This window comes from Tetrao urogallus (assembly GCF_951394365.1).
Source record: "Tetrao urogallus genome assembly, chromosome: 10".
Lineage (NCBI taxonomy): Eukaryota > Metazoa > Chordata > Aves > Galliformes > Phasianidae > Tetrao > Tetrao urogallus.
The window spans coordinates 7,302,082-7,329,966 of record NC_136823.1 but is presented as its reverse complement, the minus strand read 5'-3'; the positions used below and the strand labels follow the sequence as shown (position 1 = coordinate 7,329,966).

The 27,885-nt window shown below is 41.0% G+C and overlaps 1 protein-coding gene across 1 annotated transcript in view; it reads right to left on the bottom strand.

Moving 5' to 3' along the window:
* Nucleotides 1-22,553, bottom strand: part of CACNA1D (calcium voltage-gated channel subunit alpha1 D) — a gene marked incomplete at both ends in the record, with an annotated part of 164,529 nt that extends 141,976 nt beyond the window's left edge. The window contains 3 exons of the mRNA XM_079540594.1: nucleotides 17,954-18,059; nucleotides 20,274-20,592; nucleotides 22,514-22,553. Coding sequence (XP_079396720.1) covers nucleotides 17,954-18,059; nucleotides 20,274-20,592; nucleotides 22,514-22,553 — 465 coding nt within the window. The remainder of the gene's footprint in view (nucleotides 1-17,953; nucleotides 18,060-20,273; nucleotides 20,593-22,513) is intronic.
* Nucleotides 22,554-27,885: the final 5,332 nt, after the last annotated feature.

Below are 27,885 nucleotides of genomic sequence, written 5' to 3'. Positions count from 1 at the left end.
CAGAGAAGAAAATTTTCCTAATATTTAACCTGAACTTCCCATAAAGAAACAGATGAAACAAGGAAACTAATGTTAATGTCAATTAAATGCAGAACTATCAAAAAGATTCTCATTTTAGAAGAGATTCAAAGACAGAATCACAGGTTACACGTAAGCACCTTAATGGGCATGTCTTGACATTTAACAGGTTTTGATGCTACAAAAGAGGCATCTGACTATAGAAACATGACATTTGCTTACAAGCCATCTAGAAAACCCACTAATGGCCTGAAGTTTTGACACTGACTAAAATGACAAAAAAGCTTCCATACTGTAATTTCACATAACTAAATTCTGCATCCACCACATTTCTCACTGGATATGACCCTGACACCAATTCCATTCAAAGGGTCCAGTAAGGAATTTCTTCCTTCCCTCTGCCCCCAAGCCAAAATTGGAATAATGCACAGAGTTACAAGCTTGCTATGTAAGATACAGTGTGCCAGATGCTGATGTGGAATAAAAATGCTTGAAAACTGCAGGCTTATTCTTCTAGAGGTAGCTGGCAGATTTGTAAAAGATAGCATTAATGCTAATGAGACACACAGAACTGTCTATATTTTCATGAAAGGATAGACTACAAAGCAGGAATTCTCCTCAGCACGAAAAAGACTTCTCTGTAATAATCTTTGAAGTATTTATCAGCAATGAAAGTAACCCAGAGCACTTCTCTCTGAGCCGTTATCTACTTTGGAAGATAAAAATGAAAGTTACAACTGACTGATGAGCCAAATGAAAATGTTCTTTTTGAAAACACAACTCTTACAGGCATCAACTTTCAGCACAAAATAACTGTCTCATTTCTTTTAAATAGCAAATTGTACTGAAAAAAATTACAGTAACAACATCAAAAGGTGAACTAACCTGCATTTTGAGGGAAAACAACACAAGAATACAAAATACAAATACATTAGTACTATAAACTACTAATTTATAAAGAGTGGAAGGAAATGCGTGCATTCTATACTGCATTTCCCTTTTATCAAGAAGCTTTGTAATTTTTGATGGAGAGAATGAGAGATCATTGAAAGCATATACTGCTGCCAGAAGGAACACAGCAATATCTTTTAGCACCTGAATCCGGTTTTGTTTTGTCCCCACATTATGAGGACAGAATACAGTGCAGATAAACTCACCATCAGGTTCCCACTTCCCCATCTCGCTCCCAGCACATGTCTGTGGCCATTCCAGAAGGGTGGTAAACAGAGAGCAGCTGCTCCCACACACTATTAGCAGATCAGCACTGCTTTCCTTAACACCCCAACCCTGTGTGCTGCAAGGATAACTGAAATTTGTGGGCATCCTGCACAAAAGTTTTATTTACAACTGTGCCATGCCAAAATTGTCAATGTCCTGTAATGAAATTATATGGGTATACAAAACAGACCCAGTTAGTTCACTGATTCCTGATCCAGTTTCCTACAAGGTATAAATTTACAGACAAAGGCACAAGGCATAGGAGAAAGGAGTAAGAAGCAAGATGGCTCACTGAATCTGCAGGCCTCAGGCAAGGAATGTGGCTGTTTCTGGGATGGTTCCCACATTATTAATCTATACCTTCTAGAGCCAAGGTTTCCTTTAACAATTCATAAAAGCTGTTATCACTGATCCAAAAATTTCTTAATGGAAAAAGAAATTTCTGTAACATTTTTATCCTACTGTACTGATTATTAAATACTTCAGCAATAGCTGCTAAAATGAGACCTTTTCAAGGAAATAGAACTATTTCCCAACAGATTTGAGCTAAGTTTGGCAATTAAGGCAATAGAAAGAAATGAGAAGTGGTAGGAAATAAATCTGGCTATTCCACCAGCAGGACTACCAGTCTGAAAACAAATAGGAACAACACCAACACAAGACCACTGTGATTCACCTAGGTGCATGAAATTTTTTTTTTCCACTGCTGTGTTCTCTTAGAGAAATCATTCTGGACTGGCACAGTATCATCTGTATATTTTCATAGAAACTTATGGAATATACATATAGTTGTGTAAGCATGCACGCATACACAGATATTCAACTGAAAAGATACCGTTCTCATTGGTAACCACTTCTTGAATAGAAGTGGCAGATTTCCAAAGCAGTAGTTCTAAGAATCCTATTCTTAGAGGACTTTTTGCATATTAACTTGAATTACAAACCACCAAACATAAAGTAAGATCCATTTATTTTATCTCCAAGCAACCAGAGATGCTCCTGGCAAAAATAAAAATAAAAATGAAAAAATTTAGAAGTGCTAGGAATTTTTCTTTAATGATACTAAAGAATGAAAATATTTTTCTGAGTTTGTTTACCCAGCTTATCTTCGTTTTGTTATTCTGATGAGGTACAAAAATGTATCATTTAACTTAAATTGCAATGAAATTATGGTGCAACATCTGTATATAAGTAGAAAATGTTTACTTTATTTGGTAGACTTTCCAAACTGCTGCTATAATCTAGGTAAATTTCAAATGATTTTTAATAATGTCTCATTGATCAAACCCTTGACAAGAAAAAAAAAAAATTGGCAGAGATAGAGAGATTTGGAATAATTTTGTCAACGAAGGCAGTAAGGGCCCCAGCACGAAGGCCGCACACCAAATGCCAAACCAAATCCCTGGTTTAACTTCTTGAGCTTGAAAGGCTTTGAAGTTAGCAATTCTATAAATGAAGGCCATTCTCTGGGATTGCCGTATTGCTCTTCATTATTCAGCAGCTCTGCTTTGTTGTAGCTACTGTTCTCACCCAGATCATACAAAGATTCCACATAATGAAGAAACCTCTGGAAAAACAAATGCGCAGCCCACTCCTCATTATGCCCAGCTTAATGAAGGGCGGGATACACGAGAGGTAATACCAACTGCTTGACAAGCTGAGCAAAGAATTGTATGTACTCACCAAGAGGGCAGAGTTCCACATCCTGGCCAGGCATTTGTTTAGAATCACAGCAATGTTGAAGACAAACAGTATTTGATCTGCAGATCAAATGAGGGGGCAGATAAAGTTTGCTACTTAGAAGCATTCCCATTCTGCCTTCCTGAGAGGCGTCCTTCGTAGCAAATCCAGCACCAGTCTGAACAGTGTGTCTGAACAGGATTTCAAGACTCATTCCATGAATAATTAGGAAGATTCTACCAATCTTGGCATCAGACAGAGGATTCAGTCATTCTCAGTGGAAAACAAGGAAGTAGCAGGATTGCCATCATCCAACCTTTTCAGGACTAGCAGAAAGACAGGTTTGTGAATCACGGTTGGATTACTGCCCTTAAGTCTATTTTCAGGGAGCAAAGAGACATAACCATACTGACTACTTAACTAATTTACCATTCATCAAGAAATGTTGAAAGCAACACTTTTAACAGCAGCTGCCTACTGACCAATTTCACTTTTGTGTTCCTGCACCTGCAGCAGGAATCATCACCTTCTTTCAGCATCTTTAAAGACTGGCAGTATGTTATTGGCTTGTAAAATGTATATGTTAACTTGGTAATCTGGAAAGAAAACCATACACTGATCAGTAATAAAAAAGCCAAATTAGACTGATTCATTGGACAAGAAAATAAAGGAAGAAGTAGTTCTCCAATCAGATAATTATTCAGATGTCCATAAGGACCAGGACAGGTTTGTGATGTGGGCCTATATCAATCTAATGAAATTCAACAAGGTGCTGCACTTGGGTCAGAACAGTCCCAGATACGAGTACAGACTGGGAAAAGAATTCCTTGATAGCAGCCCTGTGGAGAAGGACTTGGGAGTCCCGATGGACAAGAAGCTGGACACGAGCCAGCAGTATGTTCTTGCAGCCCAGAAGGCCAACAGCATCCTGGGCTACACCAACAGAGGGGTGGCTGTTACGGCAAGGAAGGCAACTGCAGCCTTCTACTCATTATGCCCCGCCTGGAGCTCTGTGTCCAGGCCTAGGGCCTCCAGCATAAGAAGGCTGTGGAGATGTTGGAACAGATCAAGGAGGGCTATGAGGATGATCAAAGGGCTGGAGCACCTCCCTTTAAAGAAAGGAAGGAGTTGGGCTTGTTTAGACTGGAGAAGAAAAGGCTCCGAGGAGACCTGATTGCAGCCTTCCAGCACTTGAAGAGAGCTTTTAAGCAAGAGGAGTGACTTTTTACGTAATCTGATACTGATAGACAAGAGAATGACTTTAAAAGAGGGGAAAATCTAAGATGTTTGGAGCTAATGTAGTACTACAGTGAAATTATGCGTTTAAAAGGAGAAAATTGTGTCAGTGTGGAGTCTGCTGAAAAGTCATGGCTGACAGCTCTAAGCACTGTAGTAAATTCCATATGGGCATTCTGTTTACTTGTGATATAGAAGAAATATATAATATGAAGCTGTTACTTTATCAAGATAATTTTTCCTTACTCTACTTTCCATTATACAAGAAAGAATACACTGTACAGAAATACAGAAAATACTGAGGCAGGGAGGATAGTGAGAGTATCCAGGAAAGTAACTTACTGATTAATTTAAGAAGCATCTATTACAGTGGAAAAAAAGAATAAAAACATATCAAAAGAGTAAGAAAGTAGCATAACCAAATTATTCTCTCTCAAAACTTCTAAAGAAAATATAGCTTGAATTTGTTGAGCTATTTACTATGTGCTTATTGCCTACGCTGAAACCATTAAATATGAAGACCTTACTTCTTGCTCAAGCACATATTGAGCTGAAGACAATACATCTATTATTTCATTCCCTAAACATTCCTTATTGATCAGTGCTAGAGCCAGGATTTGGGGCTTGATGCCGTAACCCAGTACAGCTGTTGCAGTGTGTTGTTCCTATAATAAGGAAAAAAAAAAAGCAGAGCTGCTTCTGGCATAACCAGGTTCATTTTTGGACACATCCAAACAGAAAGAAAAATCTTGACATTTAACTTCTCCAACTAACTGCAAAGCTTAAATTATTAATAAAAATAACCTTTGAGTCCTTTATAGAAGCATGAACATTTTTCGGATTTACATAAAAACCATATATGTCGACCAGAAGTCAAGCTCAATAGAAACATGCTGCTCTATTTTAGGCTGATTTAATATACACAGTATGTTAAAATAAAAACAAAATGGAGTATTTGATTCTGCCCTTTGGAAGATCTGTGCCTGTCCAAGCTGAAAAGGTCTCCACAGACACTATGCACAATTAGGACAGCAGAACAGAGGCCAGCTTTAGCCCTCAAAACAAAGAATTTCTAAGCAAGCTCTTGCTTTTTCTTTCTGTTATTCCCAGCAATGAAGATCACTCCAAGTTACACAGTGCATATTTTTCTGCTTGTTACCACTTACACAAAATCACAGCTAGCAAATATAAGCTTGACATTTTTTCCTTAAATATGGCACATTTAAATAGATGCAACATCAAATTCTTAAGCAATCATTAAAACATTGCCAGACATTAACAGCAAACACAGCTATTGCTGAAATAGAGGGAAACCATTGACTGATACTAGTCTACTTTGAAACATTGTTTTCATTATTGATATCTTACTATTTGCAAAAATATATAAGTACAGAAAGGAAAATTACATTAGGAAAAACTGTTTGATAAAATGCCTCCGATTCCAATTTTCACAGAGTTCAATACACATGTAATGCATAACTTACTAATTCTGGAATCACTCCTCAGTTTTTACCTCCCTAACACAGTTAATGACAGTATATTCCATCATGAAGCCACGACATTTATCAAAAACTAATCAACTCAGATTTTTCTCCTGACTTTTCCATAATTTTGCTCTAACACATACTTGTCTATATACTTTCAAAGGTCACTGAATTCTTCAGCCTGCTGCAGACCACAGCCTTTGGTATTTTGCACTGAAACAGTAATTGTTTATTCATTACCAGCAATACCTACAGATTTCTCAGCTTATAGCCACAAACCTGTAGTAGTCTGTGGCCCATACCTAGCAAATCTGTGAAAGATAACTGAGGAAAACTGTTTTCAGTGGTTTTTCATTCTCTATACAGAACCCTAAATTGCCACTAGAAAATTCATTGAGTTTCCCAACTTAAAACTGTGTTAAACTACGGTGGAGGGACCATTAGTAAGTATGGATGAGATGGATGAGCAAGAAACTCATGGATAAACTCAAAGGGAAGAAGGAGGTGCATGACTAGCAGAAATAGAGTCTGTCCTCTTCGGAAGAATATAGGAATATTGTCAGGACCTGCAAGGATCCAACAAGGAAGGTAAGGTCCACCTAGAGTTAAATTTGGCAAAGAAGGTCAGGGACAACAAAAAAGGCTTTTTAAAGTACATCAGTAGTAAAAGGAGGACTAGGGATGATGTGGGTCCACTAAAGAATGAGGGTGTCCTTGTAACAGGACACTCAGAATGTGAAGATACTAGACACCCTCTTTGCTTCAATCTTTACTTCTAAGACTACCGCTCGGGAATCCCAGATCCTAGAGGTAAGAGAGTCCAGGGAATAGAAGACTTCCTCTTGGTCAAAGGGGGACCTTATCAGAGAGCATTTAGCCAAAAACAACACACACCAACCCATGGCCCCCAATAGGATGCATCCATGGGTGTTCAGAGAGTGGGCAGAAGTTATTAACAAACTTCTCTCTGTCATCCTTGAAAGGTCTTGGAGAACAGCAGAGGTCCCCGAATGCTGGAGGACAGCCAGTGTCACACTAGACTTGAAAAATGGCAAGCAGGATGATCTGGGAAACTACAGGCCAGTCAGCCTCACTTCCATACTCAGAAAAGTGATGGAACAACATTTTCTGAATGTCATCACTAAACAATTGGAAGAGAAGGTTATCAGGAACAGTCAGTATGGATTCACTAAGGGGAATCATGCTTGACTGACCTGGTAGCATTCTATAATATCATCACCAGTCGGGTAGCTGAGGGATGAGCAAGCAGATGTTGTGTACCTTGACTTCAGCATGATGCTTGACTCTGCCTCCCCATAACATCCTTGAAAGGAACCTTAGAAAGCATGTGTAAGAGATGATTCTTTTTGCACCATTGTCTCAAAACATTCTCAGGAACACAGATGGGCAAGTACAGGCAAGTTGGAGAAATCTTTCGTCTGAAGGTTTGGAAGCTGGGGCAACGAGAGAGAGAGATAAGTAGCAGCTTAATGGCTGGGAAGCAGACTTTTGTGTGGGCTCATCTCGAGTGAGATGGCCAAACCTGCATGCTCAAGGGTGCTGCACATGACTTTTACCTAAGTGCCCAGTAATGCCACACTGGCAGAAGAAGGATAAAAAAGGGACCTAAAACCAAGAAGGTGGTGTCTGACATCAGGTGCCTTATGACGTGATACCTGCCTGCTGATGGAGTCTCCTGGGCCTGCCCTGCCACTGTCCCTGCTTGCTGCCTAAGGCCAGCTACTCTGCTGCGTTTGCTCCTGCATTGGCCTCAGACTATCAGAATGGCGTGCAACAAGATGCTGCTGGATCTTGGTGCCGATTATCCCTGCTTTACATAATTCTTGCTCCTTTCCTATCTTCCCTATTGCCCACTTTCCCTTCTCCATCACCCTAACTCGTAATTGGAATTCCCTGCCCCATCTCCCTTAGTGACTAGGATTTGTAATAGACTGATCAGCCCAACATTTGAACTGTTGTTTCTGAATCTCAGATCAGGTATACAAATACCAATGAACCTCCTCTCCCTCCTATAAATTGGGGCAAGACAGCACCTTGATTTACATCTACCTTCTTCAAAGGCAAAATACATATTTTTAAAGTACACAATCATAAAGCAATGTGGCTAAAAAAAAAATGCATTTTCTTATGTTTCACTATATTTTTAGAAATACGTTTATATTGAAGCGTTGTATGAAGAAAATGATGCAGTCTAGACAACTGAAAGGATTATCACTTCTATCACCATTAAAAAGTAGCTACTGTATAGAATCCCTTCATATCCAAAAACTTTAAACCATATCTTTATGTATTTCCAGCACCCTCAGTCCAGAAGTCCATAATTTTAACTAAGTTGTAGGAATCAATTTGCCAGGAGGTTATCTACTAACTCAACTGTAATTTGTTTCTTCTGCAGTTGCTTAAAGGCAAGGAAAACAAGACTAGTGTGCTTATAATCCGTGTTACGTAAGCATTCAGTGGGTATCCTCAATTCAGTCAACACCCACGAGAGTCAATGCCTCAAAATAAGCTGTAAATCCTTGCTTTCTTTTTGATTTTCATTGGAACTGAACAAACACATTCAAGGCAATGGAATACAAACCATAAATTTGTTCAAAGTACAGATTAACCTCATTCCACTTATTTATTAAAACAAGGTACGTCATACCACACTAAAATATACCATCTTTGTGCAGTAAGTTAATTAACCTTTTCAATTGCTTTTCTTCCAGTACCTTCTGAAACACCCTTGTTCGCAAGCATGAGCAAAAGGGACAAGATATATCCCTACTCTAAGTCTCTGTGTAGTCATTAATTCCAATAATCAGTGCTCTTCTTTTTTTTTCTCCTCACTTACTTTATATTACTTGAATAAACTTTAAATTACTTGAATCTGTAATCATTCAGTATATCCTGCTTTCTTTTGCTGAATGGGATGCTGCCTGCCTTGGCTTCATTCACATTCATCTGATCAAGGAAGACATTGAACTACCCACCAAAGCTTGGGGTGCTTGTGCTACTAATACAACCCAAAGATTAACATTAACATTTTTAGATACACATGATACAACATATGGAAGCTTGCTCTATCTTCAGAGACATCTAATATTAACTCCCCCAAATTTCCTTTCCTGCTGCTGTTTATCTAAATGTCACTGCTTCTGCTGTATCACTATGGGAACAGCGGTGGTTCCTTCTGTTCCCATACTGCCACCACCAATCACTTTCTTATCACCAAAATTTGCTGCCAAAACATTCTAAGTTCAGCCTGAAATACAGCTGACAACAAAACTGATGTTGAGTTTCTGGTGTTCACCAGCAAGCCAGCCAAGTCCTTTCCAATTAAGAAGAAAATAAGGAATGCTTTTAAGAGAACTCCCAAGATCTCATCACATTATCTGAACATTTCACAGCCTCAGACTTACCCTTCTTTAAGATGCCCTTTCAGAGTAGAAAGAAACTTCTAAGCAGGAAATTAAAACACTAAAAATACAAATAGCCTGTCAAAGGACACACAAAAAGTTGGGAGCAAACTTAAAAAAAATAAAATAAACTGAATTTCTTAGCCCCTTCTCTTTTCTCTCCATTCAGATTCCAAATCATTTTATTTCCTTAGCCAGAATAATTCAGTATTCCTGTTAGAGATAAGCAGCTCTGTTAGCATGAAAATTAATGAAGTCTCATCCTACTGCCTGGCAGTGGCTGATTAGCTGTGGTGTGACACATGTCCTCCTGCCTTTGGGAAATGAGGGAACACTGATTCCTCTCCTGCTACTAGGAAAAAAAAAAAGGGGGGGGGGGGAGGTTGAGAAAACTTTGATACCCATGTTTCTGCTGTATTTGATTGAGATCACATTCTCTCTGAAGCTTCAAAGAGCTCTGTTACATGTCATACATCTAACATGGGACTTTAAGAGTTTTTTTTTCCCTCTTCTTGGCTTTTTTCCTTAACAGGAAGATCCTTTGAGGTCAGCCTTAGCTACACCACAACTCAGATCCAACTACCTTTCACCCTCACAGCTATACGATGCTTAGGGAAAACACAGCTGTGAGGAGCAGCTGATAGACTCCACCACAGAGTAGAAGGGCCCTAAAACACAAGTGCTGACAGACAGGCACCGGGTGCACAGCCTACCTATGCTCAATCTGAATCAACTACGGGACTGTTACACTTGCAAATCTTCCACTGAGTTTCAGAGTTGAGGGAAATGCATCCTTATTTCACTAGGAAGACGGCAGGCATTTGTCGTCTTAAGATGGAGTAATGCAAAAAAATCCACGGCAGTGCCATCAAAAGCAAATCACAAACCACTACTATAGCATGGCCTCTGCTCTAGGGCACTTCAATTCAATTTGACGCTGTCTCATTATAATTAAAACAAAATCTGAACATTTTCAAGTATCATTTAACTCATTTCTCATGCGCAGAGGAAGTGTTTTGCAGGAGACAGAGCTTTGCTGCACTGCACTGAGCACGTCCATCACAGAGACTTTGCATCTCAAAGTACCCATCCCTTCTCTAGCAGTTCCTCAGAACACAAGCTGCAGTAACATCATTTTATACTTTCAGACACAAGGTACTCCTTACTGATTTTTTTTTTTTATTATTTTTTCCTTAAGTCAGTGGCATTGAGATTGAGACCTTATTTAAAAGAAGAACTATACAGGACATAAATAATTCCATAGACTGTTTTCTTTCGGCTCCTCCCTTTAATATAGCTTTTCTTTCCATTTATTTCTTGCTATCTGAATTCACAGCTATTATATCTTGGAATGATAAGTATATAATTATTTCAATATCAAACCACAGTGAACAACTTACGCCACATTTAATCCATATGTGTTTCAAAGGACTCAATCAATATTTGGGGAAAAAGAATAAGTGGTGGCATCCTAATAAGTCCATCAGAGTGAAAAACACAATAGCAAAACTCTGATAAACATAATACAGCTCTGGGGTATTTGCTACTCACTTCCTAGGAAGGATTGCATTTCCCTGATTAGCTGAGCAGCATAAGATGCAATCTCGCTGGAGGCTGCAGCACTGCTGGAGAGCAGCTCCAGCCACTGCAGGCCAATCCAGAGAAAGTATAAGTACTGAACTAGTGAACCTTATTAATGAACGCTTATTTTAACGTTCTTACTGGTCCCCACGTCATATAAGCATAACTGGCTCTGTCTGCTCCTTTGTAGCACTTGATCTGCAAGATTCTTACTGAAGCACAAAATGATGTTTCAGTATCACATACTTTGGCTGTAAAGCACAACCTGTTTTGCATCACGTATGAAGAGGGTGCAACTAAAACAACTGGTCAGGTGAGCCCTTGGGCTGAACTTCTTTCCTCTGTTAAGACACAAGTTTGTCTCAGAAAATATGCAATAAAAAGAGTGGGAAGATTTAATGCTGGTATTCTGCAAGTTCTTTGTCTAGCATCATCCCTTCTGGAATACCAACCAACAATATGACGTGTTATTTACCACACTAAAATATCAGGATTCAGACCCTTGATGACATTGTTAAAAATCTATAACCCTCCAAGACTGCGGAACTGTAAGCAGTTCTCTATTCACATGAATAGTGGCCACGATGAAAACAGTGCACTGCAATCAAGTTGAACACTGGCTGAACTTTCAGTCCTGCAGCAACAGTGAAAAGGTTATGGCATAATGCCTTTTCATAGTACCTTTTCACATTACGAGAATAAAAGGTATTTCATAGCTATGGAAACAAATCTTCCAAAGAAATCAGTCTGTTTAATCTCTTCATCATTTCAATCATTGATTTCATTGAAAATGTTATTTTCATAGTGAAGTTTTGAATGTATATCTCAAGTCTTTAAATAAAGTTTGGCTTCAAATGCCAAAAGCAAGGACCAAGATTTCTGGTAAGAATCAAAGCATTCTTCAAAGAGAATGCAACTCCACAAGTACTTTTGCCCAGGAAAATAAGTGTGAAAAAACATGAACATTAAGCCCCAAAATCAGTGCTACCAAATCAGTGAAGATCATGATTTCAACATTCGCTAAAAGGAAGGAAGGAAGGAATTTTAGTTGTAATTAGTTAAATTAGTATTTTATTGCAAAGAATCACACAATAACCAAAAAAAAAGACTAATGTTGAAAAGCAAATGCACCTGAATTAACATTCTCCTACTATCTCTGTCATTCAGTTAACTGATTATTCCCACATGAAGCAATTCAAAGCAAACTGGTTTGTTCGTATTTCTTTTGGAGCATTTATGAAACAACTTACACACTCACTATGTCAACAGTTTGCTTAAAAAGTACCAACTTCTGCCACTCATCTGAAACTCTTGAAACTTGACTGACCACAGTTTTAATGTAAAGCTCAACTGCTTTCCCACTGCCCATTCAGCTGTTACAGTAACTAACAATATGGTATATTTGGAAGGGCACAGTGTTACTGAGAGCAGCCTAGACTACAAAATTTAACAGATATACCTTTATTTAGCTGTCCAAAAAAAAAAAAAAAAGGCAAAAAGAGAAGGATTAAAGCCCCACAGCATTTCCCAGCACAATTAAACTAACAAATCCACCTTCTAAAAAGCTGGCACTATTCACTTTGGAAGACTGACTTTAGGCTATATTAGAAAAAAACAAACTCTTCCAGTCCTTTCTGGTATACTCTGCATCTCCCTAGGCATTTTGCCAGCAATGCACTACCAGCAATTCTTTTCAAGGAGAGACAGGCCCTTAGTAGGAATTCCCATAGGAACAAGCACGCAACTTTAAAAGTGGAAAAAACATTTTCTTTCCATCAGCAATGATTAAGTACATCTTTTTGTGGGGCCTCCTGGTCTGGATAACTGAACAGCTGTCTCCTACGTTTAAAGATGGGAAATTACTTTTCCAGCGTCATCAGCTAAAGCTTGAAAGACCTGTTGAGGTAGCCAGGTCTTCAGTTATACTGGGAAACACAAGAATAAAAGAGTAATAAGGACAAGCCTGTGTTATTCCCAAACCACCACAGACCCAGTTGGTGTGGGGTTCTTCTAGCAGTTGGAAATCTCCAATTCAGTCTTGCTCACATCTTTCTTCCCTTTTCCTAACCCAGAGGAAGAAGCAAAATTTCTCTTTCATTCACCACTAGAGATGGACTTGACATGCAACAATTCTCCTTTTCAAAAAAAATAAAATCAAAATAGATCAAGAACCAGCTCTACTAGCATAGTATAGAGACACAGAGCAGAGTAGGCCTAAGAAGTGGCTGCAGGACAAAGTGGATGTGATGCGCTAGCAATCCAGAACTCTGATTTTATTTTGAAGAGGTGTGCATTACAACATAAAAAGAATGAAAAAACTATGATCAGCACTAATAAAAGTCAAACCATTCCATAACAGCTTGCAAGTGCATAATATGGGAAATACAGGGCTGGCAGAAAGAAAAAAAAAAAAAAAAAAAAAAAAAAAAAAAAAAATGAAGATAGGGTTGAGCAAAACAAACCATTTTTAAATAAAACATACTATTTTCAAAGAATCTACTTGCAGAAGGGTCATCAATTAAAGAAGTCTTGCAGCTGTCCAAAGGTTATTTGCTAAAGCCCACTGCCTCACTTAGTAACCATCAAACAGCCACACTGCTCATTTTTAGCAAAATAAGTCAGGCTGCTGCAGTTGTACAACAACAAACAAACAAACAAACAGATGTCAGAGTAATCAGTGCACAGAAAAAGAAGAGACTCGGGCTCCAAAGCGCCCTCAGCTGGAAGAGCAAACATGGCAAATACAGCACGTGTAAGTACAACCCCATTTAAAATACACCGCAGAACATTTAGCAATTCAGCTGATTCCAAGATACTAAATGTTGTCAAAACCCACAGCATTCTACAAAATACATTTTCAGATAAGCTATGTTAGCATAGCCAAGTGCAAGGTAAAAATCCAACAACCTTTTCAATGGGTGGATTAATTAGTCATGTGGCCATAGGAGTGAATGAGTCATGGGATTTCTAATGAGATAAGGACAGGAAGCCCGACATCTTAAGTCAGGAGTTCAAGTGGGTGAGTACTCTGCTGCTGTGACCTAGATTGAAGGCACAACTAACAGTTCAGGGCCAGCACCTAAATCTACTTAAAGAGAACATCTTTGCCTTAGAGAAAACCCAGACAGTACCTTTCTGTAGCAGTATCCCTCACTATGGCTCTCCCAGTTCCAGCTCCTGGGAAAACTTGAAATAAATGAGGTACCTAGCTAATGAGTTCTGTAGGCACAGCTGGGAGACCTCACCCTTTGAGGGAGTTCCCCACTGACCATCATAGTCAGAAGCAAAGCTGAAGAATCCTGTTGTTGCAGGCATAGAGTCTGTGATTATCAGCAGACTCAAGAGTTTTGTGCTTGTGATTTTGCACTTGCCAATTTGCTGTAATTAATGCAAATCCTCCAAAATGGGGGCTTTCAATCTCTTATGCAGAACAACCTCACCCGTGAAAACCTGTGGAGTCTGGTCACAAGAGATGCAATACGCCTAAAGCAGGCTCAACTCAAATTTCAGGGGTCACGTCTTCATTGATTCAGCACGGATGCCTTCTTATTGTTCGTGTTTAGTTATTATAAGAAGAAAAACTAAAAATGTTTTGATCACAACAGAAATGCAGACCCACATTATGCCAGTCTGCCTGCATGCTGTAAAAAAGCCCAGTGCTAGTCAAACCAGTGGTAAAGTAAGTAGGAGGCAAAGCACAAGGAAGGAAGAGAGAACAGAACAGGATGATACAAGAAAGAAAAACTGAAGTGAGACAATGAGAGCAAAGCATGGTGCAGGAGAGGACCAACAGAAGAGTAAACAGAGTGGGAAGCCAGAGGGCAAAGTAAAAGATAGAAGTGAGTGGGAATTTAATGAAGACAAAAGACATGAGGGAAAATAACACAACACGGATGGGGATAAAAAGCAGAAAAGGCAGAAATAGAAGAAATGTATATATACAGGAAACTCATCATCCATCCAAAAACAGCTTCTTATCAAACCCAAACAAGAGACACTGCCAAAAGAAGTTCAGATCACCTGAAACTTCTGAAAGCAGCTGAAAAAATAAACTAAAATGTGAATGAAGTGGTGAGATTATGAGAATTTCAGCAGGGATTACACTGACCCTGTTCTCTTGATGCAGGAGAAAAAAAATATCTGCCTTCAGAAGAACTCTGCCCACCTGTGAACTGATTAAGGACTAAACATTCAAATAGAATTTGGAATCTAGCTGAGCAGCTTTTTAAAGTTCATCAGACTGTGCTCTGTGCAGAATAGATGAGCATAGCAGAAGTGCTCCACTCAAGGAAGAGAACCTCCCTTCCTCCCACCACTCCTAGCACACACCAAACACATGTCAAGGCATTTTCTTGATAAACTTTCCCCAGAACACAGGACTGTAACACTGGTGAGTGGCCAAGCTCAGTCCATTCAGAATTTAACTCTGTACTCCTGATTTGTTTGAAGTGTGTTTTGTACCATCCAGCACTAATGTACCATTCCTAAGTGGGAATGAGGCTGACTATGAGTTTACAATGTAGCGCAACCTTGTACTCCCAGAGAACAGCAAAAAGGCAGAACAGAACAAGTTCCATTTCTATTTCCCACTTATCCATGCTCCATTGTTTTCTGCCCTCTTGTACCGTGCTCCCACTTCCCACACCTGGACACAGACTATATGTATTTTACCTTTGTTCACCTCTAAATATAAAAATGAAGTATGAACATGTCTGAGGTTCTGGGGTTTTACTGCAAATCAAGAAACACATAAGCCACTTCAGCAGGCTCACAGAAGACAGTTAACCAACCCAACTCAATGAAGCAACATTGATATACCCATCCCATGAAAACCAAGCCCTAAATCCATACACAAACTAAAATTTCTAAAGCTGAGCTTTTGGGGAATGAGAATGAGAAAGGGAAAGCACTGGAAGCAGACCACGTTTCACTCCAGTCTCTCCCTACAAGACAGAAATGATGCAAATACTGAAACCTGTACAATGTCAGTGGATTCCTGCATCCAGAATAGGGAAAGGATGAAGACAAGACTGTGGGGTTGACAGCACCACAAGCCTGAGTTGGAAGTAGATAAGGAGAGTATCTTATTTCCCCCCAGTGTTTGAGTTTGAATTAAAGAGAGATCAAACTGGCTACACAGAGCTTATAAAAGAGAAACACCTCCATATAACAGCAGCTAAAATCCTTCCATACTCACAAATCTAATACAATATGTAAGCTCTGAGCAGCCTGGTCTGGTGGTTGGAGATCCTGCACATAGCAGGGGATTGAAACTAGATGATCATTGTGGTCTTTTTCAACCCAGGCCATTCTGTGATTCGATGTGGTTTTTAAACCAGTAACAAGAAAGATCTGAACATTATTCAACAGTATTATAACAACTGACACCTCTGCCTCAAACATGTTTATATGCACACCACAAGAATCAGGAAATAAGTGCTGAAAGAGATTCCCAATTAAGCCTAACAATTTCCAAACCAGCTCAAATATAGTATTGCTTCACATTATACTTGAATCCTCACTATGGGTTTAACAAAGAAAGTTGGGCTAAACTAGAAAAAAAACGGCAACAAAATGCCAGAGAAGGTTACATGGACCCAGAGCAATAGTCCATGTATTTTATGATTTAGAACCCTTGATATAAAGAAAGCCAATACTTCTCATTGCAGAGCAACGTATCTTATTAGCAAGCAGACAAGATGCACCTTTACTTTCCATTATCTGGGCTGAGTCTGCCCCAGCACATGCCAGTACTTGAGCAAACCCAGTGAAATTACTCATAATTAACATCGGTATACACAAGTTGCAAATTTAAATAGCAAGGTTATCAAATTATATGTACAGCTGACTGCATTCAAGATCCATAATTCGGAGTGATCCAGACCCTTTCTACTTCAAAGGGGCAGGGATTTCTTACTAAAAAAGCATAACGTGTTTTTGTTCAGACCAACCTGTCCACCCACCCACTTTAATAGAAACATCAAATACAGAAATGTCCATTTCTTTCTGAACACATTGTAGAATTGGGTCAAACACCAATCTAACAAAACAAATACTAAAAAACGTTTCAATTCAATTATTTCAAAATTATTAGCTTCTGACACAAGCATCTGTTTTGCCCTTTTCACGTAACGCTTTAATGAAAGCAGTTATTAGCAGACCTCTTGGTGGACTGACAGCTATGGAGACTTGTGCCCTGAATTTCTCACAGAGGATGAAATGAAGAAATAGAGACTATTGGCTGGCTAGATAAACAGCTGCACGATGCGTTCTTTACACTGACCTGAATTATTCTGCCTTTCACCAGCATTTTTATTGCTTGTATTTGCTTAATCTTGATAAACGAGATGTATATAAAATGGGTCATATGAGGAGAATTACTTTTAGGAAAATAAACATGCTCACGTGCACCAAACGCACACATTTATCTTCATAAATAGAAAGCCTCATATCAACCTAACATTTCCCTTCCAAAGCAACCCAAGTTTACCTGCTCATTGATCTGGCACCCTTCCCCACCGCCACTATGCCAGAAAACAAATCACAGACTTGCAGAACTCATAGGACCACAGAGCTCTGCTATTTCAAAATGCTGCTTAGAATAAATGAAACCATGATAATGTATTTCAAATCACCCTTGTGTGTAATAGAATCTGTAAGACTTGGAGACTAGCAACTAAATTATTTTTCGTTACATTTTCAAGTACAACACTGCTACCCTATTTTCAGCTGAAGAAATACAGCTCCACAAATGAAGTATCCATTGTGTTATCATCCCTTTTCAAAACAACTTCTAGAAGCACTTACTGCTGTTATAATTCACGTTGATGTTCTTACCACTTTGCTGTAAAATTTTCCACCATTCTCTTTTAATAAAAGCTAAAATAACAGCTAAAAATACAGACAGCCAAACAGCAGCCTTAAAAATTGAGAATAGATTAGACAAGCATATTAGGTAAGGCAGTAAAACTTCACAGGGATTGAAACAGACATCTCAACAACAACAGGAATTCAAATACAAGTTCTTACACCACACAAATACATAGACACACACACAGCACATCTTTATGGTACGTTCTCTTCCAAAGAATTTCACTGACAACAGAATTTTAAAATATGACATAAGAGAGTACATATTAAAACTGAAAATAAAGCAATTGCATATTCTGACTGATATTTTATTTGAAAGTACCACTGCATACCAATTTTTTTTTTACTAAAATTATTATACTTAATAGTCTTAAACACTAGCAGCCAATCTTGACCACCAAGATAAAACTTCAAGACATAAAACAAAAACTCAAGAGTACTCACCAAATTATGATTAGTTGAATTAGAATCATCTTCTGGGAATGGGATGTAAACAGCTAAGGCCACACAGTTGGCAAAAATAGACAGTAGTATAAATATGTCAAATGGTCTGGAAAATCCTGTTAAGGAATTAATGGATTCCGAGCATCTACAAACTTTTAAGCCTAGCTCTCCTTTCTGTTTCAATACTCACAAACAGTTCTTCTTTTAAGGCAATCTTTAGACTGTTAAGTGGGGCAAACATCAAATCACCATTGGTTATATCACTGTATCACATCATCTTCCATCACAACAACGTCTCAATGTCCCTTTCTCTTTGCAAAAGCAAGAAAGCTATTACTCTCGCTGCCAGAGAACTCTTCATGTTTCTGACAGTGGAACTCCTTAACAGTTTTGCTTTGGGCAGAGCAGAACAAAGTCTGGGTAAGTAGAATGGCTAACAGCATGCCATTCTTGGCTTGGCAGCCATACAGACTCAAAGCCTCTCAGGCTTTTGCACAAGTGACATGAAGTACAGCTACAGTTTTAACACTGCATCTGGATAACAGTAGTAGAATCCTGGAGACACATTTCCTCTGGTTAAAAAAGAAAAAAAAAAAGAAAAAAGATGTTTCCTCAAATTCATACTTAGAAGTTCATCCTTCAGCTTATCATCAATTTGCCTTTCCCTGAAAAATACTGCATTATTTCCTCATAACGAAAAAAGACAGAATTACCCAGATAAGACTACTTGTAGAATGTCAGATAGGGAATACTTTGAACCTTAGCTATGATTTTTGCCATTTTTTCCTGTTATCTCAACTCACACCTTCTTGGTATACATCCATAAAATTCCCATAAAAGACTGAGGGAAGAGTACCAAATGCAATCTTTGTTTCCTCCAAAGAATATTTTTGTCAGTTCACAATACACTTTCTCTGAAGAAAACACCTATTAAGCCCACATGCCCATCAAGTACTTTTAAATTTTGTTTGTTGGCAACGCAAAGTTTGTCACCACCAGGGTTATTTTTTTATGTCCATAAAAGCCTATGAATATCAACAACCATTACATTGTACACAAAAAAAACAGAGCACCCATCTTAATACACAGCATTCTCCAGACTGAAATGAAAAAACCACGTCAGTGCAAGACTTACAAGCTTGTTTCATGATACAGTGCTACTGGGACCAACTCAGCCTTGCATTATTCCACTTCAGATTCATAGCAATTTAATTTAACTGACCTTAGCCAAGGAGAGGCCAATCTACTGAAATTAGTTGGACTTCTACCAGTTTAAAATGAAAGTAGAATCTGTTTCACTATCTTTAATTACATTCAAAGAATTGAAAAAACAAGCCCTATAAACGAGGAACATTTCATACTGCCAGCATGGGTGTTCTGTTTAAAGTAAGAAAATGAGCTTTACTTTCGTAATGTACTCTCCTGAACAGCTATTTCCTGCTACAGGAATGTTGTCATGGCTAACAGGCAAACATTTTTCCGCTTGTACCTCAACAAGCCTTTATCTTCTATTTCAAACTTCTTTCTTGAGAATTAAACAATATATCATATCTGCATGATATTACTTCTTCCAAAGAAATCCACAGACTTTCAAATCACAACCACTGAGACAAAGATGAAGCAATCCTTCCCAGCACACACACCACCCCAAGGAGAAGCTGGTGTGTCTGGTCTGGTCTCCTACCTACAGCCATACACGCTTCCAAATATTTGATGGTAGAATTGTTGTAGAAGTTCAAAAGATGAACATAGTTCAGGCACCTGTATGTACCAACAGTGAATCCTTAGCTTAGCTAAGAAAACATCACTTTTAGCAGTTGGAAAACATAATTTTTAAACGATTTCTACATTCGGCCCATTTGCCTTAATAGTAATACATCTGAGCACAAGATGGAAGATAAAGGTTTGACATCTTAGGTCATCTCCAAGTAAGCACTGCTAGATGCACTCTTAAGCATTCGGCCTTCTTTAGAACAGTAATGAACAGAATGTGGAGATTTGATGGAATATAATGCAAGCTTATAAATTTAGAAGGTTAAATTCTGAATGCATTCCCTTTTTCCCCTAAGAAAAGAAAGCAATAGCTATGAGCTCTTCTCTGATTTGATTTACTTACTTTAGTGAAACAACATCCTGTTATTATGACATCGATCAAGAGCCATTTATGCAAAACTAGCTACCATTAATGTTAATGAGAGTTACACACATAGGTAGGAGAAGTACAGTGTTAGCTATGCTGCTATCAGAGACACAGCAAGACAGTCTTGATACACCTAAAAAACTCAAGAAACAGACGAACTGAAACTGCATCAAAGGATACTTCCATTCTACTAGACTAATGCAGGCTCTTCGTATGGGGTTGTTGAGGGATAAACAGAAAAGGGCACGGGGTGGCCGACTATTAGATGTATTACCCTGTTTTTTGCTCTTGGCATATTGCTGGCGTTTTCTTTGGGACAGAGATCCTACAGGCTGGGCTGTGGTAGAATTCATATTTTGGGCAGCCTTTGCTTGTCTAGCAGCATCAATTGCAGCTTGCCAAGACAGAACAGTTTGCTTGGATGGTGCTGAACTGTTGGATTGAGTAGTTGGTCCGTCACCAGGGAGAGGAATTCTGGTGCTGCTTGCATAGTTCGCCTCTGTGAGAGAAAAGGGGAAGAAAAAAAAAAAAAAAACTTGTTTATAACTTTTTATGCTATAATGTGTCACTGTGTTTTCGATGAAAAGATTATTTTAAGACCTCTTGATGGTGTGATGCCTATATATGCGCATACACTCATGCTCTGCAGTATATATATATATATGACTGTAGGCAAATAAATATACGTACACGTAATTGAAGATATACATATGCGTATATGTGATTGAACAGTAGCCAAAAAGGCTCAGGAGTCAGCATTATAACTTCAAGTCAAATCTAAGTGTCAAGACAAGTGCTTCAGCAACACTTTGCATTTTGAGTCTCCCACTTACTACAGACTTGATGGCAGCTTTACTGTCACCATGTTTATCCAGTGAAGCATTCCTCCTCCTAATGACCAACTCTGCTGCAGAACCTTAGCGTTCAGCACAAAAAGTCATTTACGCATGCTTTTCAATGGAAAACAACCAATCTACCTTCCCAAACAAAAAGATTAAAAGAAATCCTGTAAGCAAGTTGAATCTCACCTCATTCTGCATTCTCACAGCAGAACACAGGGATGCCTCCCACAAGTTAAATTCCCATAGTGTGTGGTGGTAAATATGTTGATAAGGTAGAGTTTCACATGTGAAACCAATGCAAAGGAATGCTTCTTTCTACTTCTTCATGAGGTTCCACTACATAAATTGTACCTTCTAAACAAGGTTTTTGAGCTCTTTTTATTTAGATGGCTCAATGCCACCTCCTCGCACAGATCTCCACTCCTGACTGGAGCAGCAGAGCCGACTCCTACGTGCACCTGTAGGAAGGAGCAGCTCCTAAGTGAAATTCAAAACTTGAAGACGCCTGGGTGGGCAGAACATGGAGGAATGATGGCAGAATCCACGCGCAGGGAATCAGGGCTGGCAAGCGGAACGGATCTGCCCAGGCAGGAGGGGAAGATAACTCCCCAGCGACCGCCGTTCGTCGAAGAGGGGAGCACAGCCCCCCCTTCCTAGACTGTGGGAGAGGAGATAACGGCAACGACGCGAGAGCCCTGAACGTGCGTCGACGTGTGCGAGCACGGCCCCGCCGCTCCGTGCCTGCGTGAGGGGCGGCCGCGGGGGCTCTAAGATGGCTCCCGGGGCGGCGGGGTCAGCGCGGGGCCGCGGCCGGCATCGGGTGGCGGGAGCCGGGCAGCCCCTACCGCCCGGACTCGGGGGGGGGAAGGTTGCTCGGGGGTGGCGGAGCCGATGTCGACGTTTTGCAAAGGCTTTCTGCCGGTTCCCCCCCTCCTCCTTTTTCTTTTTTTTTTTTTTTTTTAATTTCTCAAGCAATTTGACAGCATCTCCCCCGCCTTCCGCCTGCCCCCTGGGATGCCGTGCAACGTGGTTCGGCGCAAAACAGCCGCTGATCGACGCATCTAGCTGTCATTCTCCTCATCGGTGCTAGCGAGCGAAACAAAGCCCGAGCGCCGTGCTCCCCGGGGAACCTCTGCCCCCGGCGGGCACGCAGCAACGGACTCGCGGCTCATATGGGGGGGCGGGGGGAGAATCGTTCGAACGCGGCAGGGAAGGACGTGCGGAGCCGGCACGGGACCGGCGCAGCCCCGTGGCGCCCCCTCAGCCGCCCGCCCCCAGCCGCTGCCGCCGGCGCTGTGCCCCCGCACCCGGTTCGGAGCGGCGCGAGCGGAGCCGCGTCCGTCCTCCCGCCCTCAGCTCCAGCCTCGCGCAGCATCCCGCTTGCCGCCGAACCTCGCCCCGCGCCCTTCCCAGAGCCCGGCAGCTCGCCCCCTCCCCGCACCAAACCCACCCCGGCCCCAACGCTTTTCCTCCCTCCCTCCTTAATCCCCGTCTCCCAAATCCCTCGCAAATCCTCCCCCGCGCCCCCTCCTTCAGCCCCGGGCACGCCGCTGCCCTTGCTGCCCGCTCCGCTCCTACCTTCTGGGTGCTGCTCGGGCTGCTGCTGCTGCTGCTGCATGATTCCCACTTTCTTCGGCGCGCGAGAGGAAAAAGAAAAAAGCCCAGGGCCGAGACGTCCCCCGCCGCCCCGAGCCAGGTGCGCGCTGCCCTGCGCTCCGCTACCCGACCCCCATGGTAGCGACTAGCGACGCGCGAGGGGCTGCTCCCGCTCCTCCTCCTCCCGCCGCTGCTGCCGCTGCTTCGCCGCTGCCAAATCCCTCCGAGTTTGGGCCAACATGACACTCACATCCGGGTGACACGGGATCTCTCCATCCCTAGCAACCGCTAGAGCCGCTGCCAGCTCGTCGGTCCCCCCTCCTGCCGCCGCCCGCTCCGCGAGCCCCCTCCTCCCGGTGCCGCTCCTCCTCAGCCCCCTCCTGCCGCTCGCAGCCGCCGCCGCGGGCTTAACTCCCTCCTCACTGCCACTGCCGCCGCCGCCGCCGCCGCCGCCGCCGCCACCTGCTGCTGCTGCTGCTGCTGCTGCTGCTGCCGCGCTCCTGGGGCCGGGCCGGGCCGGGCGGGGGCGCGGAGCCGCTCGCTAATCGCCCGGAGCTCCGACGGCCGCAAATAGAACCGCCGGCGCTTTAACCCCTCCGCCGCCGGCCCGCAGCCCGCCCCCGGGCGCGCCTCCGCACACCGTCGCCCCGCAGCCGCCTGCTACTGGCGCCAGCCCGGCTCTCCGCGCCCGTGTCAGCACTGAGACGCGAGTGGGTTCGGGGCCGCCCCTTCCACGCCTTGCGGTGAACGCATCCCTCGCTCTGGACGCCTCCCCGCCCGGTTCTCGTGCCCACGTGCGCACTGCGAACCCTCAGTTCCTCAAAGCTTCAGCGCCTCGACCTGTTGCAATGGCTCCATTCCCATCCTAAGCCAACCCCAACATTTTTAGTGTCTCACGAAGGAAAAAAAACAAAAAAAAAACAAAAAAAAAACCACTCCATTACCTTTCCAAAATTTTTCATTTTCAGCACTCCACAGCAGAAGCCAAAACCCTTCATTTTGGTTTTATTTTTCCTTCATTGGTCTCAAAGCAGCAATCCCATGCACTGATGCATATGATTGGAGCAGCCCTGGGGTGTGTGGGAACAGCAAGGGCAGCACCTCCACCTATAGTGATACCTTTCCCAGTGGCAGTATTGCAGACATTGGGAGAAGTACGTAATGAAACCAAGCAAGAATTATACAGATTCAAAACAGAATTAACACTTTGGAGTTCCAGTTGGCTTTCTCTGAAATTACCACTTCCCAATTTATTTTTTGAGAATATTTTCAGGATATTTGTTCTGAACAAACCATTGTCAAAATAGTGTGTGTGACCCTGTGATAAAGGTACTATTTTGTTAAAAAAACATTCAGCAGAACTGCTACGAACCCTCTCTTTCATCGCTTTCTTATCCATGTCTCTATTTCATCTGCAAGCTATCCTTCACCCACAATTAACAATAAATAAAGAATGACAGAGAAGACTTAGGAAAAAAAAAAAAAAAAAAAAAAAAAAAACCTCAACACTTCTGATATACTTCAATCTCATACAAAGCCCTGTTAGGTGGAAACCATCACTTTTAGTGCCCTCTGGAGAGAGAAAGCTTCTATCTCCATGCCACTTCTTGGCCTTGTTTTGGGAGTTGCTTTTCTCCAATCTGTTGAGTGGATTCAGCTGCTGCAGCCATGAGCCACCTGCTTCTGTGGGCTGGTTTAATCAGCCACACACAGGTCAGAAGTTTGCAGCAATGAAAACTGCAAGAATCAGAAAGGTGATAGAATGGTGATACAGGAGGTGTAACAACGAAGGGCCTAGCACAGCAGAAAGGCGTTACAAGGAAAAGAGCTCAACCATCTCTGAAGATCTAGGCTCCACAAAGGAGGAATCTCCAACGGAGATCCTTCCCAGAGGCAGTCAACCCTTAAATGAGGTCTAAGAGAGGTGCAGCAGGCTCCACCCCTTCCAGTCACACAATTGAGTTGCCTTCACCTGTTCCTCGATCGCTGTTTTGAAAGAGACTTACAAAGTTCAACGCAAAGACACTATTGGCAAACCCATGAGTAATAAGACCTGAATCTAAAACAAACAAGCATCCCAAAGAAAAAGGCTGAAGTCTGCAGAAGTCCATCAAACCCCAGGGTTCTGGTCTTCCCAGTGCCTGGTTTCCAATCCCCGTCCTTACAGAGGAGAACAGTACCATGTAGCAGAAACTACAGATACTCTCCAAAGACTCCTAATAAAACCATGAAAGAGAGATGCTTTTACACACTTGGTCTGGAACTGCAAACATGTAGTTTTGCCTATTCCAAAAGCTATCTAACCCTAGACAGTCAACAGACGTAGTAGGTAACTACTAGATAATCAAATTATCTACTACATTTTCAAAATAATAATTATGAAAATGAATGTCCTTTTAGTGAGTTTTGAGAAAGTGTGTATGAACACTGATACTGTTTAATCACAAAAGTGCTAATTACTGAAACCATCAATTCTCTACACAGCTGTTTGCCCTTCTCCTCTGGAACTAATATTTGATTATTTCACAAACACTGCTTCACTTTGATGTCACGTGGATAATATTTACTCATTCCTGAATGAAATGGTTGGAATTATGTTAATGTTTTAGATCGTCTTCAACTGCCATCTGCTCAGTGCTATGCCCTTATCAGTGTATTTCCTGTACAAGCTGAAGAATGGCAGGGCAGGAAGAAAATACATTCATTATTATCATGTATTTTTTCCAGATTTGCCATTCAATTATTATTATTTGTCCTCTGATAACATTTATTGCTTTCAAAGCCTCTGTAAGAGAAGCAGACGAGCCAAGAAGCAGCATGTTATGGACATTTCAGAAGCAGAAGCCCATTCAGAATTTAGGAGCACATGTGACTAGTCCTATTTAACCAGAACCTCAGCCGATGAGCTGGTGGAGCAGCAGCTCACTGCAGAAAGGGACAAATCCAATCAGAATACAATTGCCATAGTAGGAAGAAGTTATATAACAAACACAGAACTGCAAACAGCGTGAAGCAGCAGAATCAGCGTAGTCCTGTAACAAGCAGGCAACTCACAAGCATTAATCCATCACTCATCTTAATAATTCTGCTGAAGCTATTAGCGTACTGACACATACTGACCTGTTACTGTCTTTTCACATGGGAAGAATATTTAAATGAAAGATAGCCACAGTGAGAACAAACAGTTGAAGAATTCATTCTCACCCATATTACGTGTTTTCATCTACCTTAGCACATGCTGTCGTTGAATCGCAGAACGCCTTGGGTTGGCAGAGCCCCTAAATCCCTCCCAGCTCCGAGCCCTGCTGTGGCCGGTTGCCCCCACCAGAACAGGCTGCCCAGGGCTCCATCCTTTCAACTGCTGCCTCTTCTACTTTCTGCCTAACAGTACTCTTTTCATTCTGCTCACCTGAAGCATCGTAGAGTTACAGTTTGGGTTTGAAGATGTTTTTCAAATTCTTTTCTAAAAAAAGATCATAATTAAACTTAAGTATATCCATATATTGTCTGTCAGCTCAGTGAATAGCATCTTTCTGATGTCAGTACAAGTAACAAGCTCTAAAGAACTTAAAATAGCACTTTATTACAAGTGCAGTTTATGTGGAAAACTATAGAAAGCACATGCTTCTAAATCCTACTGACTGGGATTTCAAAAATAGATAAAATGCACGTTTACAGATTTTAAAATCTAGGAATCCACTACATAATAGAGATGATGAGAGAGTGGCTTAAATGTCCATTTTCTTGACCATGTCCATACTCAAGATTTAAAGTGTAAAATGTCTTCCAAGAGGAAGTAACACCAAATTTTGCATTGCCCTCTACAAAAGTCTTTTGTTTTTGCATATTCTTTTTTTGTATTGGTTTGGGTGAGCAGAATATCCCAATACAAAATATAACTCTGACTACTTTTTGTCTTATTTAGAATTTCACCAAAAAAACCAATAATCAAAAGACAAGAAACCTACCACAGTGAAGCCTTATCATTTGCACATAAACTCACAAAAAATACAAGTTTTTGAAAGCTAAATGTAAATGAAGTGAATTACACTAAGCAGTCTAGCAGGAGATCTAGCTGAACATTTTGTGAAAAAAAGAAATATATATATATATGCATGTATAATTATAAAAACTTATATATATATATGCATGTATAATTATAAAAACTTGTACGGAGGGAGGAAGGAAGAAGGGAAGAGAAGGGAAGGAGGAAAGGCAGGGGTTGCACAGACTCTTTTCATTTGTTTGGCTGAGTAGCAGCTCCAAGCACGTTTTGTTGCCTTCAGGCTAAGGAAGAGGCCAAAGGTCTCCATTGGAGCTCATCAATGCCATGAAAGTCCTGATTTATTATTCCCAACCTCTCAGCAGAACTGTATATACTTACGGGGTCCAATGATTTGGAATTAAATGCTCTATTGTATACATTTCTGAAACTTATTTTTCCTTTTCACTCTATACAGGAATGAGGTCTAATATGTCCTGAACACACTGAGAATCTGTTCAATTTAAAATTCAGGGTTTTTTTTCCAAAACAAATTACTACGAATGGAGTGAAATGTGTTTTCCTGACTAATTAGATTCCTTGGCTTCAACTAGGGTGCAATTACTCAACAGAGTTTACGTTCTTCCAGCAGTTCTGTCCTTTACCTATGTTCTTCACTATTTTTACAATTTATCACATCTTTTCTTTATCTGCTTTGAAAATCTAACCTGGAATAGAGCCTCTCTGAAGTATCGGCTCTTCTCTTAGCCCTTGTCTGAAAGCTTCATTTCTTGCTAGCCTTCTTTCTCAACTTCTCTTTCCTCTTCTTTTCTACTGTCATGTCACTTTTTTTCTGGTGATTCCCCATTATTGATGCTTCCCACTCTGTGTGTTGTCCACCTTCCTCACATTCCTACACCAGTCCTGGTCATCTCAGGCCTGAGCAAATTGGCTGTGGTGGGCAGCAGACTAAATTCCTAGTCAGAAACTGTTTCCAAGTATATCACTGTGCTAGCAAGGTGAACTCAAGTGGTGACAGCGGGACTACATCACCTTAAATTTAGAGTATCCATATTTATGATAGAAAATATTTAAACTGTTGACTGCATGAACACATCTCAAACTGTCATTTAAGTAGATTCAGAATTTTCTCAGAAGAGTTTCATCTCTATTTTTAGTGCTCAGTAAAATGATGATTTCACAGATGGGAAACATTGACAGGAACCAAAAAAATTCCACTACACATAATTGTGCTTGAAAATGTCACAGTGAAATGGATGGATGAGTCACAGTATCAGCACATGTGCCTCATGCAAACAAATAACTTCGATAAATACAAGCCACGAGGCAGCTTCTGCAGGGTGTTCTGATG